Source organism: Grammomys surdaster, unplaced genomic scaffold (assembly GCF_004785775.1).
Source record: "Grammomys surdaster isolate TR1022 unplaced genomic scaffold, NIH_TR_1.0 149, whole genome shotgun sequence".
NCBI lineage: Eukaryota > Metazoa > Chordata > Mammalia > Rodentia > Muridae > Grammomys > Grammomys surdaster.
This window is the reverse complement of record NW_021604607.1, coordinates 10,526,683-10,544,001: the sequence shown is the minus strand read 5'-3', so window position 1 is coordinate 10,544,001 and position 17,319 is coordinate 10,526,683. Positions and strand designations below refer to the sequence as shown.

General features: G+C 40.2%; 1 protein-coding gene across 1 annotated transcript in view; it reads left to right on the top strand.

The window, feature by feature from the left end:
• Eml4 (EMAP like 4) overlaps window positions 1-17,319 on the top strand; it is a 118,998-nt gene that overhangs the window by 43,088 nt on the left and 58,591 nt on the right. The window contains exon 2 of the mRNA XM_028765152.1: window positions 15,177-15,359. Coding sequence (XP_028620985.1) covers window positions 15,177-15,359 — 183 coding nt within the window. The remainder of the gene's footprint in view (window positions 1-15,176; window positions 15,360-17,319) is intronic.

The window sequence follows — 17,319 nt, the reverse complement described above, 5'->3', positions numbered from 1 at the left end:
TTGATTTTCTTCTTTCACCTTAATGTGCGTTCTGGGGATTGAAGTCAGGTTGTCTGGTTTGTGTGAGAAACACCCTTATCTGTTGAGCCATTTCACCAGCCCTGACAATATATTTAAGTGTCTTTATCAAAGAATGTTTGAGAAGTGATATACATACCTTGATTTAGCCTTTTTAAAATGTATATGCATAACAAAATTTCTTGTTATATACTATATACACGAACTTGTTGGTAAATTTAAAATAATATTTAATGAGAGAGTGAGGAAGTATGTGACCATTAATATTTAGTTCCTTAAAAAAATAAAAAATTTTGATTCTTTTAGCAGATTGCCAAAAATTTTCCATGGAATTCAAGAAAAGGAATCTGTTTAAAAGAAAGGAAGGTTTTCTTGAGTCTTGTGTTAAAGTGATTGAACAGTCTAGTCTTTTCCTGTCAGTTTTATGTTCATATAAATATGTGCTACATGCATGGTATGTGTATGGGCACATGATCTCGTGTGTGCATAAGGCAGAGGTTGATGTTAGGGGCTTCTGTCATTCTTCACCAGCTTCTTAAAATATTTTATTTTAACATTTATTTTTGTTTGATGTGTATAGATTTTGCCTTTATGTATGTCTGTGCACCATTTGTGTGCTTTGCCCATAGAGGCCAGAAAAGGGGTGGGGGTCATAGCCTCTGAGATTGAAGTTAAAAGGGCAGGTGTGAGCTACCACATGGGTGCTAGGAATTGACCCTTCCTTGGTCCTCTACAAGAGCAGCCAGCGCTCTTGACCACTGAGGCATCTCTCACCACCTCTCTACCTGGTTTAAGTTTAGACAGGGTCTCTCATTGACCTGGACCTTGCCCATTTCATATATTGACTGCCCAGAAAGTCCCAGAAATCCTCCTGCCTCTACTTTCCCAACACTGGTGTTATAGATGTCATTACTGCCAAGCCCAGGTCTTTCACATGAGTGTGGGGATCCAAAATAAGGTCTTCTCACACAGTAAGCACACCACCAACTGAGCTGTCTCCCAAGCGTGTGTGTGTGTGTGTGTGTGTGTGTGTATGTGTGTGTGTGTGTGTGTGTGTTTGGGGTGGTGGTTGAAAGAGCTAGAGTAGCTTACCTGTTTTGAAAAGTGCTATGAGTGTCTTCAGGCTATTCTGTTCTACCTCACAAAGAAGAGCCCTAACCCACTTGTTTAAGCCCACTTGTTTAAGAAGTCAGTTCTGTGTGAGGTGTTTTGCCTTTCACATACAGGATACCTGTCTTAGGGATGAAATTGATATTTTGTTGGCACAAGTTGTGGTTGGTTGACACATTTATTAAGGTCACATTTGTTCTGAACCTTTTTGTATTTTGTTTTACATTTCTCTCTCTCAATTGATGTCTTCTTCTAGGGTTGAAAACATCTTATCTAAATCCTAACAATACCCACTGTATGATTAGTTCATTGTTTAAAAATGATGGTCATATAAATAACATGTAGCTATGTGTTGTTTTGTCTCTTTTTGGTTTCTTTTTCACAGGGTTTCTCTGTGTAGCCCTGGCTGTCCTGGAACTCACTCTGTAGACCAGGCTGGCCTGGAACTCAGAAATCCGCCTGCCTCTGCCTCCCAAGTGCTGGGATTAAAGGTGTGTGCCACCACTGCCTGGCTGTTTTGTCTTTCTTATAAATTCCAGTTTAATTCATTTTACAATTTCTGATTATGAAGCGGAATTTAGATAGCAATTAGATATTTAGATATGCAGTGTTTCTGTGGTGATTGTTTCTAAAACCAGGCTTTAATCACTCTTCTGACTGTAGAGCTATCACATCATTTAAGACAGTCTAGACACAGGCTTTGCAGGCTTTTATTATGGAATGGGGGGTATGTACTGTTTGTCCTTTTTTTACATGCTTGTTTATTAGTCTTGATTTGCTTTTTGTGAAACACCTTAAACTGGCCTTAATCTTAGTTCTCCTGCCTGCTAATGGAATGCTGGGATTACAGGCATGATTTTCATGGTTCTCAGTGACTTGTTTCACATGGTTTTCTACAATTTTGTGTCTTAGAAGCTCTTAGCTTCATTTCAAAGATAGACCACCTAGACCTGGGAAAATGGCTCAGCAGTTAAACATGCAAGTTGCTCTTCCAGAAGATCAGGTTCAATTCCCAGCACCCACATGGTTGCTTACAACTGTCTGTTCTAGGCAGAGATTGAAGAAGGACAGGGCAGACTGGGAGAAGGACTGACCGTCTGCCTTGAGAACTACTTAGGAGAGTAAAGGAGAATATGCAGAGAAAGAAATCAAAGGAAAGGTGTATAGTGGTGGAAGGTCTCTGTTTTGTTTACTGTCTGTCATACAGTTCTAAAAGGATTGTTTCCAGAACTCTTTGCAGCATCATGAAATCTCACAAAGGCGTGTGTGGGGTCCCTTCTCTCTTCCCACCTTTATGTGAGTTCCAGGATGGAACCTGGTTCACCCAGCTGTCATGCAGGTCTTTTGCTATGTTGTTTGTTTGCTTGCTTTTAAAGTAACCTCCACCTCTAGCGTATCACCAAGGTAACCCTCCACCCCTCGATTTATCCTGCCTTTGCTGCTGACATCAGAATATAGAAATCAAGCACTGTATAGTGACTTCTTCATGTGACTTTTTCCCAGGCATATCAGAAAACTAAAACAAAACTAAACAGTTTTTCTCTGTAGGACTTTATGAACTAGTGGGAAATTTGAAACTAATTAACTGCAATTTAAAGTAGAATGAATTAGATGGAATAGCCATTTCCATCTACGTTTTAAAACTTAGCCCAAAGCTCTTTAAGTGATACTCTTCAGCAGGTGACCGTCACAGATACAGTGTAGGTACAAAGACAAATGTGGTCATCTCTCATGGTTTCCCCATACGAACTCCTTTTTTTTTTTTAATTTGTTTATTTTATTTATATGAGTACACTGTAGCTGTCTTCAGACACATCAGAAGAGGGCATCAGATCCCATTACAGATGGTTGTGAGCCACCATGTGGTTGCTGGGAATTGAACTCAGGACCTCTGGAAGAGCAGTCTTAACCACTAAGCCATCTCTCTAGCTCAGTGAACTCTTAAAGATAAAAATCTTTAGTCTCTTAAATAAGATGGTGTTTTAATCTCTAGTTTAATTATGTTACTCCCATGTGAGTGGTACATAAGTAGCTATTATATTTCATTGTTTGGGGGAATAACAACTGAAGAAGTACATTTGTATATATATGCATATGTATATATGTATGAATGTGATCACTGGGTAGATAAAAGAGTAAAAAGTAGAGGACTTTCCATGTTTCTACCTGCTTGGCTAAGTAAATGTAACATGTACCAGGGTGAGGAAGAAAGGAAAAGAAACAGGATAGCGAGTAAGAATGATGGGCTGTCTGGCCCTGAGGAATTTTAGGTCACTGCAATAGAAGTACCCTTTTGTCTTCACCTTAAGATAAACACCCGAAGACTTGTATTTGGGAATAGTATCGGCATCTAGCTGATAACTGGAGTCGATGGCTTTAAATGAGAATAGAATAGGGCTAAGCTTATACCATAGAGAAGATAGGAAACCTAGCAGGTAATGTAGGTACAGGAAAGGAGAAATGACACCTCAGGGAGGACCAAGAGACAAAGGCAGAGTGAACAGTTTGCTTGAGGACAGGAAAGGGAGTGAGGAGGGTACTGAGAAAGGCTGGTGATAGGTTGGTTCAGATGGAGAAAAGCCTATTCACAGACTTAGAGAAGGAACTAACAGTGATTTGTTTATAGGAAACAAATCACTCTTTTTTTTTCTCATAGGAAAGTGCAGGCAGCAAAGGGCCCATAAAGAGACTTTTATCTAAGAATACAGGAAAGACAATGGAAGCACAGATAAAGGTGGATGGGGTCCCATATCTGTAGATTGAAACCACTGTAGACTGAGCTGGTGTGGTGGCACAAAATTGTAACCCCAGTACTCCGGAGACAGAGGCAGGTGAATCTCTGTGAGTTCAAGGCCAGCCTGGTCTACCAAGCAAGTTTCTGGACAGCCAGGGCTACACAGAGAAACCCTGCCTCGAAAAAAACAAACAAAAAAAAACCCCCCCAAAACCTGCAAACTAAAAATACTGAAAGTGTGTGTGTGTGTGTGTGTATGCTGCACACACTTGTACATGTGAACGTGGGTGGTGCTGAGGCTCAGAAAATAATGTCCTCAGGTATTTTGTCATGTTAAAAACTAAACTAAAGGACATTCAAGAGGCCACAACCCACATCTCTCTTACTCCTGTCCTCTTTTCTTGCCCCTCATATAAGAATATGAGTCCAATAAATAAGATTTTCTCTTCTCCAAAGTGGGTCATGGAAATCAAACTCTTGTTATAGTTAAGCTTCAGTTGTCAACTTGACAGATTGGAGGGGAGGGAATTGCCCCTGTCAGATTGGCTTGTATATCTGTCACTTCCTAATCGCTAAGAGCCGCTGCCAATGGAGGCCCAGCCTACTGTGGGTGGCACCATCTCTAGGCAGACAGGTGTGGGCTATATAGTTAAAGTTAGCTGAGCAAGCCAGGGAAAGGGTAAGCAAGGCTCTCCTCTGTGCTCTCTGCATGAGCTCTTGCCTTGATTTCCCTTATAAATGGACCATAACTTGTGAGCTGAGGGGGAAAAATCCTTTCTTCCCTCCCAAAAAGGGAACCTCAGACTAACCCCCTTTCCTAATCTGTAACTTTCTCCTCATCTTTCTGTATAAGATCTGGCCATTGAGAAATTCCCACCAATCTTACGTCATAGTAGACAATAAGATTATTATTCTAGAAGGGATCCTGTCATACATCTGGAAGGAAGGAATGCCAGAGACCAAGATGTTTCAGGAAATATTAAAAAGAACAGCAAGTTTCTACTCTCAGCCTGGGTGGGTGGGCTGGCCATGTACTGATGGGCAGTGGTCGGCCTGTTCTTATCTCGGGGAGACTCTGACTCAGAGCTCCAAAATCTCTCCACCCAGCTCACTAAGTCCCCACTGGTGGGTTGCTGTCATGCCAGCCTCGTGCTTCAAAACTCTCATGGCCTTTTGTGGTGTTCATCAGGCAAACCCACGCTTTGCCGCCATACCTTTCTCTCTGGAACTCAGATGAGCCGCCTTGGGAAGGAAAACATACAAACTTAGTTCAGAAACAATGGTAACTCAGTCGCTGGGCACAACGACTAGAGTCCTAATCTTGTAAGCCTTATTAAATCTAATTCCTCTGGTGGCGAATCCTGATGGATCCGCCATTGAAACCAGGGGACACTAGCAGCCACATCCTGTCCTCTCGATATCCCTGTCCAAAAAGGCCCTACCTCTCTCCTGCTTCCTCTCTTCCCCTATCCAACCCAGAAGTCTCTCTTACTTGCCCAGTGATTGGCTCCTTTATTAATTAAGGGATGGTTCACAAGAAGTCACCTAAGTGACTCATTCCTCCTTTGCAGCTCCTCCCCAGGAGAGCGGAATTAGCATCAAAATCCAAGCAGCCCCAGGGCTATCCACAGCACCTAGAAGGGTCTGAAGGATGGGCTTTGCTGCAGTCAACTCATACCCTTTTATAGTAGCATAGTGATATGGTATATTCTTCATTAAAACATAATTTTCCTTAGATCTTTGGATCTTCAGTATGAAGGTCCTCTTTCACATTAAATTGATTAAGTAAACGTGTTACTCTTTTCTTTTGCTGATCTTTCCTTAGCTGACTCTGTCAGGAGTGTCAGCCATGGTTGTAACAGGGAGAAAGAGACTGACTGCCCGTTCTCTCACTTCATAGTAGTAGACCACTAGCACTACACTTTCATTTTCATTTCTAATTTCTAGTGAATAGATTGCTGGGTATTAAAATGTTTTAGGTTCTTGTACAAAGCAGCTTGTGAAAATAAGGGTTTGTCTGGGTTCCTGGTGTGAAGTTATGGCAGAAAAGGTATGATGACAGTATCTTGAAGTAGCTGGTCATATTGCGTCTACATCCAGGAAGCAGAGGGAAGTGTTGATCCCTCAGTCCACTTTCTCCATTTTATTTAGTCCTGAATCCCAACTCATGAAATGTAGTACCACCTACACTCAGGGAGGGTCTTTCTATGTCAACCCAGTTTAGAAATGCCCTCAGCCAGAGGTTTTTGTCACCAGTGACGGTGACAATGAAATTAACTGTCACAATTCCTTTCAGCATCTTCTCCCCACCCTCCTCTTCCTTCTCTCCTCTTTCCTTCCCTCTCTTCTCCCTTTCTGTCCCCTCTCTTCCTCTTCTCCTGCTCTCTTTTCCTTCCCACTGTTTCCAGCTCTCACAGCTCTCCCTCCTTTCTCTGTTTGTTTTCCTTCCCTTCTTTCCCTCCCTTACCCATCTCTCTTCTTTTCTTTTTGGTCCACAATCAGTCTAAACCCATAAGTGCTAGGCAAGTACCCTGCCACTGGACCATATCTCCAGCCTCTTTCCTGGGCATCTTGAACAAGTTTTAGATATAGCATTCAAATACTTGAAAGAGTTTGAGTAGGTCTTTCAGGAAGGATGTCCAACTATAATAGCAAAATAGATAGTTCTTAAACATAGAATAGGAGCCATAGCTTTCTGGCCCAAACTCAGATTTATTTGAGAAGAATTCCTATCTAATGTAATCTATAACTAAATTATTAGTACTCTTGTCTACTCAGATTGATGTGGAGAAAAAGGTTGGTTGTGTCATACTGCAGAAGAGAAATAAGTGTTTTTGCTAGTCCAAGATAGAAAACACTTCTTAACAAAATGTGGCAGAGGCCCTAACCTCTCGAGGCTGTCATCATGTAGTATATAAAGAACTGTAGAACCAGGCTGAAATTGGGAGATTGAAGCTAACATACTTCTGGCTTCTCGTGAATCATTATCAAGAATTTCAAGGCTTCCTAGGCTATGATGATTCAGACACATTCCACAGCTCACTTAAGTCCTGCTAGCCTCTCGCCTGCTTCCCCTGGTGTTTGATCTGTACCAGTTGTTAATCAGAACAGTTGCTTTCTGAAGTTGTATTGTAGAACAGGCTCCCACTTTCCCACAAAGGTTGTTGGAAGTAAATGGTGGTGGTTTTCCGCATTCCACTTCTATCAGCTTCCTGACTCATTTATCCTTGTGTAGTCTCCCGTGTTCACAGCTTTGCGTGTTCAGTTTGGGTTACAGTTTGCCTAGTAAGTATTCGCCTGGTGTGTGAATGTGTTTACAGCAGTCCTATTGCTTGTGTTTATTTTGGGTTGATATAGACTTTTCATAAATACAAAGTTTTAAAGTAACAAATTGAAGACAGTCCTCTGGCATTTTTAACACTTTTTGTGAATTTTTTCTTTAGTTGACTTTAGAAGTACTCACACAAAAAATACATTATAGTCATTATCACCTGGCTTTATATGGTGTGAAACAGACTGAAAATATTTATGATTTTACATTACTTGTAAGCATCAATGGTTTAAAATGAGAGTATGTAACCAGTCATGAATTGTTTCAGCTTATAGATTAATTGATGCTATTATAGCTTTAACATTTTTAAATAATTTTGAAATGACTTATTAGTTATGTTTATTAGGGAAAGTTATAATACATCATACATAGTCTAAATTCTTTAGGTTTTAAAATTAATGAAAAGTGATCATTCTTTATGTTTCAAGTGGGTTTCATTTTAAACAAAAGGAAAAAGGAAGTATGACCTGCCACTCTGCATAGTGTTTATTTTTATTTCCTCCAAGAAAAAAATTGCACACTTTCGTGCTTCTAAAATGGTATTTATAGACATGGTATTGTGTTGCAGTTTCAGAAGGAGAACATGGTATTGTGTTGCAGTTTCAGAAGGAGAACATTGAGGGTTTGGATCTGAGGCAGTGGTTGAAGAGCAGCTGAAACACAAAGCCTCAGGACAGCCACATCACTGGTGAATGGTGGACATTAGCTCCTCTCTGCTGCCCCAGGCAGCCCAGGCTTTGTCTGTTTCCTGTTTGCTTGTTCCCCCTCCATCTTCTGTGTCTCACTTTATAAATGAGTTGAAAACTTTTAGCTGGGGACAGCAGAGGCGCAGTAGAGGGGCTGTCTTAAACTTTTTTTTTTTTTTTGTGCCAGCATAGATGTGCTTTGTGGTAGGCCATCTGGATGGAGAGGATTTCCTCAGAATGTCAAGTATGTCGTGAGATTTTGAGCTGGGATTTGCTTGGTGTGTCCAGAAAGGCGGCAGGAAACAGGCAGAAGTGCTAAGAGCGGAAGACAGCTTGCAGGGTGGCTTCAGTGTGTGGTTCCTGTGTGTAGATGAGACCTGTTTGTCAGATTTAACTGCTTGAACAAAGAGGCTGGAGATGAGAACTAATCAAGATCCTATTCCCCGCACTCCTAAGTGTACCCGAAAATAATGGCATAAGTATTTGCCCAAGTATTCTGGGTAATTAAAACTGCTCACCTTATAACAAATGTGTGGAAAGGGCAGGGTAGGTTTTGTGGTACATGATTTTCTTCTAAGGAACATGTTTAGGCATGTAATATATCCTTGAGAAAAGATTAAAGCACCGGCTTCTATCGGACAGTAATTTAAAATAGTGCTTCCTAAATAATCCGATTGTATATTTCATCTTTCAGTCAAGTCCAACCATAACCTCTCAGAAACAGAATTGTCTGCACATTTTAATTTTTGTATTGGATTAATAATAGAATATTACATTTTGAAGCTAGGCATTATCCTTGGATTAAAGTAGTAAAATGACCTTTTTTTCATTCTCTTTCTTTTTTTAAAAAGATTTTTATTTGTTTTATATATGTATGCAAGTATACCTATGTGCCAGAAGAGGGTGCATTATGAATCTGTGTCTGGCCCTACAGCTAGCAGCAGGCTATTAACATCATCCATTCCCAGCCTTCTGGGTGGAAAACAGGCATATATGTCCCTTCTTTTGAAGAGACAAGTTTGAGTGCTTAACATTCCTGGTTTCTCCAGTCCTTATCTGTGATCAGGAGGACTTCAATAGTGCTCTCTACAAAAATAATTTTTTTTTTGTCTGGGTGGTGCTTATACACTCCTTTAATCCCAGAACTTGGGCGACAGAGGCAGGTAGATCTTTGTGAGTTTAAGGCTAGTCTGATCTACAAAGTTCCAGGACAGTCAAGGCTACATAGAGAGAAACCCTGTCTCCTAAAACCACAAACAAAAACTTAACACGTTTTTTATTGAAAATTCTCTGAAGTCCTATTTCCCAGAGAATTGTTCCAGCATTTTTGTTGAACAGAAATGAATGGAAACAGCTCTGCACAGACACTACAGCATTGATGCTGAGCTGCGGGTTTTCCTCTATAATATGTTCATTCTGTATTCAGCATATGTTTGTGATTATAAATGTGCACTGTCCTTTTTATGATCTATAAAATGCCAGAATATAGTGATTTATTTGATTAGCTCCTACTGACTGTCATTTGGGCTAGTACAGTTGTTAGTTAAACAGTATGTGCTATTGTAATGGTTTCTTCCAGTTCTTAATGTGGACATTTCTAGTGTACCTGTGTAATCTACCATTACTGTTCTGTCTGGTAACTGCCTGGCATTTTAGCCAGGAGTGATGGTACATGCCTTTAATCTCAGCTCTAAGAAGGTAGAGACTGGTAGGTCTCTGAATTTGAAGTTAGCCTGCCAATTTATATTGTATATCTTTTTATAGATGGACTTTTTAAAGAAAATGGATTGACATGTGATAGATCTTAGGGTCAGATTATCAACAACTGATTTTTTTTTTAATCTTTCAAATTTTCTTGTTTATATGCTATAAAACCTCAGGGCTCCTTGGGAATAAATACAACTTCATTTTTATCTTTTTGGAATTTTATTTGCAAAAGTATTTTCATTGTTACCCACAAAAAAAGTGAATATGGTTTATTCATCTTACCCTATCTTCTATAGAAGAGAAAAATCACTCCCACCCTGCATATACATGCATAAAATAGTATCTTCTATAGAAGAGAAAAATTTCTCCCATACTGCACAGATATGCATGAAGTAGTATTTTGTATTGTTGCAGTTTCCTTGCCAAGATTACTGATGTGCTCAAGCCTCATGCCATTTTCTCATTGGTTGTTTGTAATATTTCCTTCTCTGGGTTCAGGCTTTTTGCCAGATTTTCTGTAGGGTCTTTAAACACTGATTTATAGGAATTGTTTATCTGGGATGCTGTTCCTTTAGTAGTGTTGTGTGCTACACCTGCCTGTTTCCTGTTTGTAGATTGCCCTGTCTGTTGTGTGTGTGTTCTGAATTCTAATGTAGTTAAGTGCCAGTCTTCACTGGTGTGAGTAGTTGTTCTTTTCTGTATCTTGTTTATGAGGTTCTTCCTACTTAGAGCATATGAACATATTTCATGTAACTGGCATTTTATAAATTTGCCTTTGTATTTTAGTCTGTTTTACTTACATATTTTTGCATATGATTGCAGGATTTCAGTACACCCAATTTAAATTAATTTGTAAATTTTAACTTAACAGTTTGGGAAGTCTAGCCACTATTTAGATCCACCTCTGCCTCCCAGACTCTTACCTTCATCAATGGAGACATCAGGGGCACAAATACTAGGCCTGTTGTTATGTTTACTTTTCCCCTTTGTGTTGAGATTAAGTTTACTTTCTTTTCTTTATAGTCGTCATTCTCTTTTTTTGAACTCCTGTGATACTAAAAAGTTGTTTTTATTTCTAAAATTTCCATTTAAAACTTTCTGCTTTTTGCTGAGACTCCGTTGTTCACGCATTTAAAATATGTTTTCCTTTTGTGGAGAAGAGCCGTTCCTAGTCTCTGCTCCAGAGACGCTCACACATTCCCAGAAAGATGCTTTCAAGTGTTCAGAGCAAGAAAAGGGAAAGAAAGAATGTTTCAACAACTTAGTTTATTTGCTTGCTTACACATGCACACATGCATGGACCAACATGGGCTCTGGGCATTGATCTGTATCCTTTCGCTTTGGAAAGCCTTTGCTTTGTTGATTCCAGTTGATTCACACCTGTGCAGCTTGGAGGATTTCATGTGCAGGCTTGCAAATGTCCTCTGTTGTCCTGGTACTCTTGGGCTCTGAAGACCCCTTCTCTGCTTTTTTGCTTGGAAGCTGAGTTCTTTTCTTTTGTTGCCTCCTACACCCAGATGAAGCACTGGTGAAAGGAAAAGAACATGTAGGCAAGCCCTTCCTACCCCAGCACTGCTGGCTGCTGCTGTGCAGTACATCTCCAGAACTGCCTGGGTGGGCTAACGCGCTCTGGCCTGCAGCACTCATTCTTCTCAGGCTTTGGCCAGAGAGAGCGTTTTGTTTTACATATAGTTGGAGGATTTGGGTTCCCTGCAGTAATAGGTGTGCAGTAGAGAGCTTGTGGGAACTTGTTGCCTTATGGGTAATTCTTCAGTTTGATTTCCCTTTCCAGTTCTCCAACTAATACTACACATGAGACACTGTATAGTGACATGAGAATCAGATATCCTGACCAAATGGAGCTGTCTCATCTCTTTAAAGTTTTAAAATTTTTACTGTATGTGTATGGGTGTTTTGTCTCCATGCATGTTTATGAACCTACCACATGTGTGCCTGGTCCTCTTGAAGGATAGAAGAGGACAGATGCTGTGAGCTACCATGTCTACCATACCATGTAGGTGCTGGGAACCGAACCCAGGTCCTCCAGAAAAGCAGCCAGTGCCTTAACCACTGAGCCATCTCTTCAGCTTTCTGTTGTTTATTTTTTATTTTAATTTTTTATGTTTTTAATTTTTCTAGACAAGGTTTCTCTGTGTAGCTGTGGCTGATCTAGAACTACCTTTGCTGGCCTTGAACTCACGGAGATCCCTATGCCTCTGTCTCTCAAGTGCTGGGACTAAAGGCATGAACTACTGCCTGGCTGAAGATATATTTATTTATGTATTTTATGTACATGGGTATTTTGTCTACATGTCTACATCTGCAAACCAAAGGGCATCATCAGACAACTGTGAGCTTGCCATGAAGGTGCTAGGAATTGAACTCAGGACCTTTGGAAGAGCATTAAATGCTCTTGACCACTAAGCTACCTGTTCAGCCCTGCATCTTTATTTTTAATGATGAAACAATTACGTCAACCATTCTGTGCCCCTAATGTACTGCTGCAAGCTGACACGCCATTTCTGTAGTGTTCAATATAAACTGAACCATATGAAAATGCTGTTAGTTGTTTTTATACAGACTCAAAAAGCCTTCTCGTGCGGTTCAACCTCTTAAGGTAGAAGGGTGAGGCGCCAGAACTAACAGGACCTGCAGTCAGAGTCCCAGGAAAGAAGAGCTGCTGCTACTGTTTTCCCTGTAAGGAGGAGAGATGGTGACTGGACTCAAATAGTTGAGGATAGCATGGGCAGGCCAGAAGTTATTATCTAGGTGACAAAGGAAAGGGAATATAAAGATGCTTGGGGCTGCAAAGATGGCTCCATAGCATAAGAATGAGGACCCGAATCTGGATCCCAAGTATCCACATTGAAAGCTAGGCACAGCAGTGCACTTGTATAAGCCCAGTGCTAGAAGCAGAAGCTGCGGGATGCCAAGCCAGCCGAGCTCTAGTTTCGAGTTTTTGAGAAACAAGACATAAAATTAAGGTGCACAGTGATAGTGGAAGATATTTGATGTCAACCTCTGGCCTATACATGTGCAAGCACATGTGCAGGCATACATGAGCCTACCTGCACCCACACAGATGTTCACATTCACATACACAGAAAAAAAAACATGCATGTCTGTGTGTGCGTGTGTGCATGCATGTGTGTAAATTACACATACGTACGTACATACATACATACATACATACATACAATTTTATGGTGCCAGTAGACATATAAAAACATTTCTGTGACTTACTCTAATGGAACTCAGTTGGTTGCGCATGCATGTACACACACACACACACACACACAGGATTGACAGTGGCTGGGGGGGTGTAAGAGGATGATGGGGGTACAAATGTGGTCAAAATACATTCTGTACCTATATGAAACCTGTTATGTATATTTAATTCATAATGAAACCCATTATATATAATTAATATGTCAGTAAAAATGTTTAAAAATATATAAAAATTATAAGATGAGAAACTGATTATCCTTACCAGTTCTTTGTTAAACCACCTCAGATTTTGACATACCTGCTTTCTCGTGTAACAGATGCGCCAAGGCCCTCAGTTTTTTTCATTGTTTGTACTTTATATACTTTATGTACTTTCCTCCTTTAAAAGATAAGGAATTAAGGTTCAAAGAACTACAATAACTTATCTAAGATAATGTAGTTAATTAATATAGAACCAGAACTTGAACTCCAAGTTAAAGACAAAAACACAGCCTTTTCAATACTGTTGCTTCAAGATTCACTGAACTCCTACTAAAGGCAAAGGGAGAGCATCTGCCCCTTGGGAGTTCAGTTGGTACATATGGTCTCAGTGTGAATATTGCCTACTGTATAGGGTTGGCTTGAAAATGCTGAGGGGGTTATGTCAGTGTGTTAACTCAGACTTAGAATTAGCTGTTGAAGGAAATGCATTCGTATTGTTTCAGCTTGAGGAGAATGGCACTCAGCCCTAGTGTGTATGACTTCCGTAGTTTATTGTACTCTTGATCCAAAGAGTAGGCCAAATGTGTCTGTTGAGTCGGTGTTTGTCCTAGCATTTCTTTTATATTGAATTAACCAATAGCATTTGATCTTTGTATATAGCTGTACATTTTTATTCTAATTGACCCAGCAAATAGTGGGCCGTTGTAGTAAGTATTTAAAACGGCCTCTGGTTCATCCAACTATCTAAGCTGCAGCGGCTCTGCCTAGCCCAGCCACCATGTTTCTCAGCCTGAGGCCACGTGCACTACAGCTAGAACTGGCCAGCCAGAAACACCAGCCCTGCCACCTACGAGACACCAGTGTGAGAGATGGCTCTCCCAGTCTTCCGTGCTGTCTCCGCAAGGCGGGGCATTACCCAGACCATTCTACCATCCATGTGGGCCCAGTAAGAGAATGAGACTCTAATTCTTATAGATTATTCAAAGGCTTTATATGTTTGGTAATGATTATTAATAACAAGATGCCCATACAAAGAGAGTTGTATCCCAATTAGCTAACCTAATTATAAGTTTTTAAGTTGTTCCCCATGAGTGCTCTCCATACCTGTGTGGTTCTCCATTCTCCTACATCTCTGCCCTCTCTAGCTCCTCCTTTTCCTTTTTTTTCTTCCTCTCCCAACTCCTCCTTTTCCTCTCCTTACTCCTCCCACCTTAGCTCCTCCTACAGTGGGCTCTAAACTTAAATAGCTTTGAAAGCATTTAATAATGTTGTTATAGTTAAAACTTACTTAAACAGCCTTTGTGGTTGTATACTTAGTATGTTCGATAGGAGCTTTTAAAAATGCCATCTTTTGTTTTTCTTTATTGGTTTTGGTTTATTTTTATTACCATTGTTGGTAGTGCTTTGTTTATCTTTATTTTTACATTTATCTATTGTGGCAGAAGTATACATGTGCAACAGTGTATGTGTGGAGGCCAGAGGAAGTTTGTAGAAGTTGGTTTTTCCCTCCTCTTGTGTGGGCCTCGGTGATAGGTCTCTGGTCAGCAGCATCCTTACCGGCTGTGGCACCCTGTTGGTCTGCCACGTTCCTTTGATGTCTTTTACATCCTAGACTTGCTTGGAGCTTGAGCCAGTCCTGCCTTCTCTAGAGTGCAGAGATGGCAGGGATGTACCACCACACCAGCCATTACTCTTGTGAAAAAGAGATTAGACTGGTGGGAGAAAGGAAGAACAGCAAAAGATCCTTCCTTAAGTTCATGACAGTGCTGTTTTTTTATTGGTGGTGGAAGAGTGTGATAGTAAAGAAAGGGAAAGGGCCTTTCAGTCTGGGGTGGAACGTGAGTCTGATGGGTTGCCATCTTGTTTTCCTAGAGATACAAGATCATGATTCATTGAAAGGGACAGCTTGGATAGTGTGCTCTTGAAAACTATTCTTACGCCTTCAGTGTGATGTGTATAGGGAACACTTCATTAGAAAACTCAAGTGGTGTCACCGAACAGGGACTCAATCATGGGAAACATCTTACTAGAAGTTGTTCTTATAAACAAGGCATAGTGTTTGTTTGTTTTATAAAAATAACTTGGTATAATTTTCTCACCAGAAAGAAATTCCTTTCTTGAGCAGTCTGGTTTTAAAATAGTCAATACTTTCTTTTTTTAGATGATAGTATTTCTGCTGCAAGTACCTCTGACGTTCAAGATCGCCTCTCAGCTCTTGAGTCACGAGTTCAACAACAAGAAGATGAAATCACTGTGCTAAAGGCAGCGTTGGCTGATGTTTTGAGGCGTCTTGCAATCTCTGAAGATCATGTGGCCTCAGTGAAAAAGTCCGTGCCAAGTAAAGGTAATTAGTGAATTGTAAAGAGGAGTCTCGTGTTTTGAAAAGTTGGGGATACAAACGTCTTTCTTGTTTGAGTTCCTTGTGATTATAGTAGGTTCCTTTAACCCCTCTGTGTAACAGCACTGGCTTCACTTACAGGCTTCTCCACCGTAATACTCCTAACTATATAATAAAATTTGTTTTGTCAAGACAGGGTTTCTCTCTGTAACAGTTCTGGCTATCCTGGAATTCTCTACACCAGGCTGGCCTTGAACACACAGAGACCTCCCTCCTTCCCCATAGTTTTTTTTTTTTTTTTTTTTTTTTTTTTTTTTTTAAGGTGGCCAGTTATTTGAATTTCTTATATCAGAGAGTTCTTTCCTTTTGATGGCATATGCTCATAATATATGCACAGTACAACTGAATCCTTGCCAAAAGAAAATTACCTGCACTTGAGAGCACAGAGGAAAGTCCAGAGAACACGGGGACAATTTTAACTGCTAGGAAGACAAATCATCCCATAGCTGATACCTGGAAACCCATGAGGAGCTCTTGGGGCGGGACTGACCAAGAGAATGTAATCTGATAGTGCATCTCAGTGCCATTTATAAAAGACAAGCTATTAGTACAGAATGTGCTAGAAGTCAAAACCACATTCATCTAAAGGTAAGAGTCAGGTTTTTTCAAACCAAGGAAACTTGATAAATCAAAGATATAAAATGTGATGTTGTAAAGGCATAGACATGTCATGTCTTTTAGTTTGTATACCATATAACATGGGAGATGGCGAGGGTTGTTATAGGTTGATAATAGGTAAGTTATGTTAGCTAGGTTGTACGCTGTGAATTTCTTTAATGAGAGCACTAAACTAAACTCAGCGATACTTGTTTCAGAAGATGAAGGATTCCTCCTCATCCAGACAGCACCTCTGAGACTTCAGGATCCAGAAGTGTTGGTGACTATTGTCTCAGACCAGGCAGCAGGAGCTGCTCCTGTACATGAGTGCCATGCCTTCTTTGTTGTTTCTACTTTTGAAAAATAGTGGCTACAAATGAAAGGGACCGATGGTATATCTTGCTTTGGGACAAGTGGAGAGGGGAACTACTCTACAATAATTGCAGATAGAGAAGGCAGAATCTGGTGGGAGGGGTATTGCTGCCCTCCTGAAGTATGAAGTCATTAGACTGAGAAAGCTTGTCAGCAGCTTGACAAGGAAGAGAAGAATAGTGGAAGAGGTTTTGAGCATCAGAGTTCTTCCTCCTTCCTTAGACCATCTTTACCTTTGCATTGTTTAAAATTTTGCCCAACACAGCATTTGCAAATATGGTAAATGCTACTAAATTGAACATTTTTAAGTTGCAAAAAGTATTTCACCATGATAATTTTAAAAGTTACCAATACGAGAAGTCACCTGTGTGGCATACTAGTGCTGGGTTTTATAGCAAAGGTTACTATAATTTGAGGTGGGGGATACTCTTATATAAGTACCTTCCCTAGAAGTTCTGACAAATAAATGCAGCTGCTTTCCCCCCTTCCCTCTTGTCTGCCTTACCCATCTGTGGTAGGATCTGGGCTGATGTATTGAGGATGCTCCTTAGGTAGTTATAGTACTAGTTAGTCCCAAGACCTGTCAAAAATGTAGTTAAACCACCAGGTTTGAAATATTCTGGAATACTAAATGATTTAATCTATACATGGAAAACTTTAATTTTATATTGTTTGTAAAGAAAAAACCAGCATGAGCTTGTCTTAGTTGAACAGTTCAGTTTTGCTTAAGTCTATCTGAAAATGCTTGAGTCCAACAGTATTCTATTCCCAGTCCTCAAATAAACCTGGCTCTTAGTAAATAGGCCTATTTAATCTGTAGCATTGACTCTTCCTGACCACAGCTGCCTACTCACTAGACGTTTATTCCAAGCCTTTTACTGTAAAAGTTATTTTATGTATACTTCATTTACATAGAATAGCACAAGTTTGACATGTA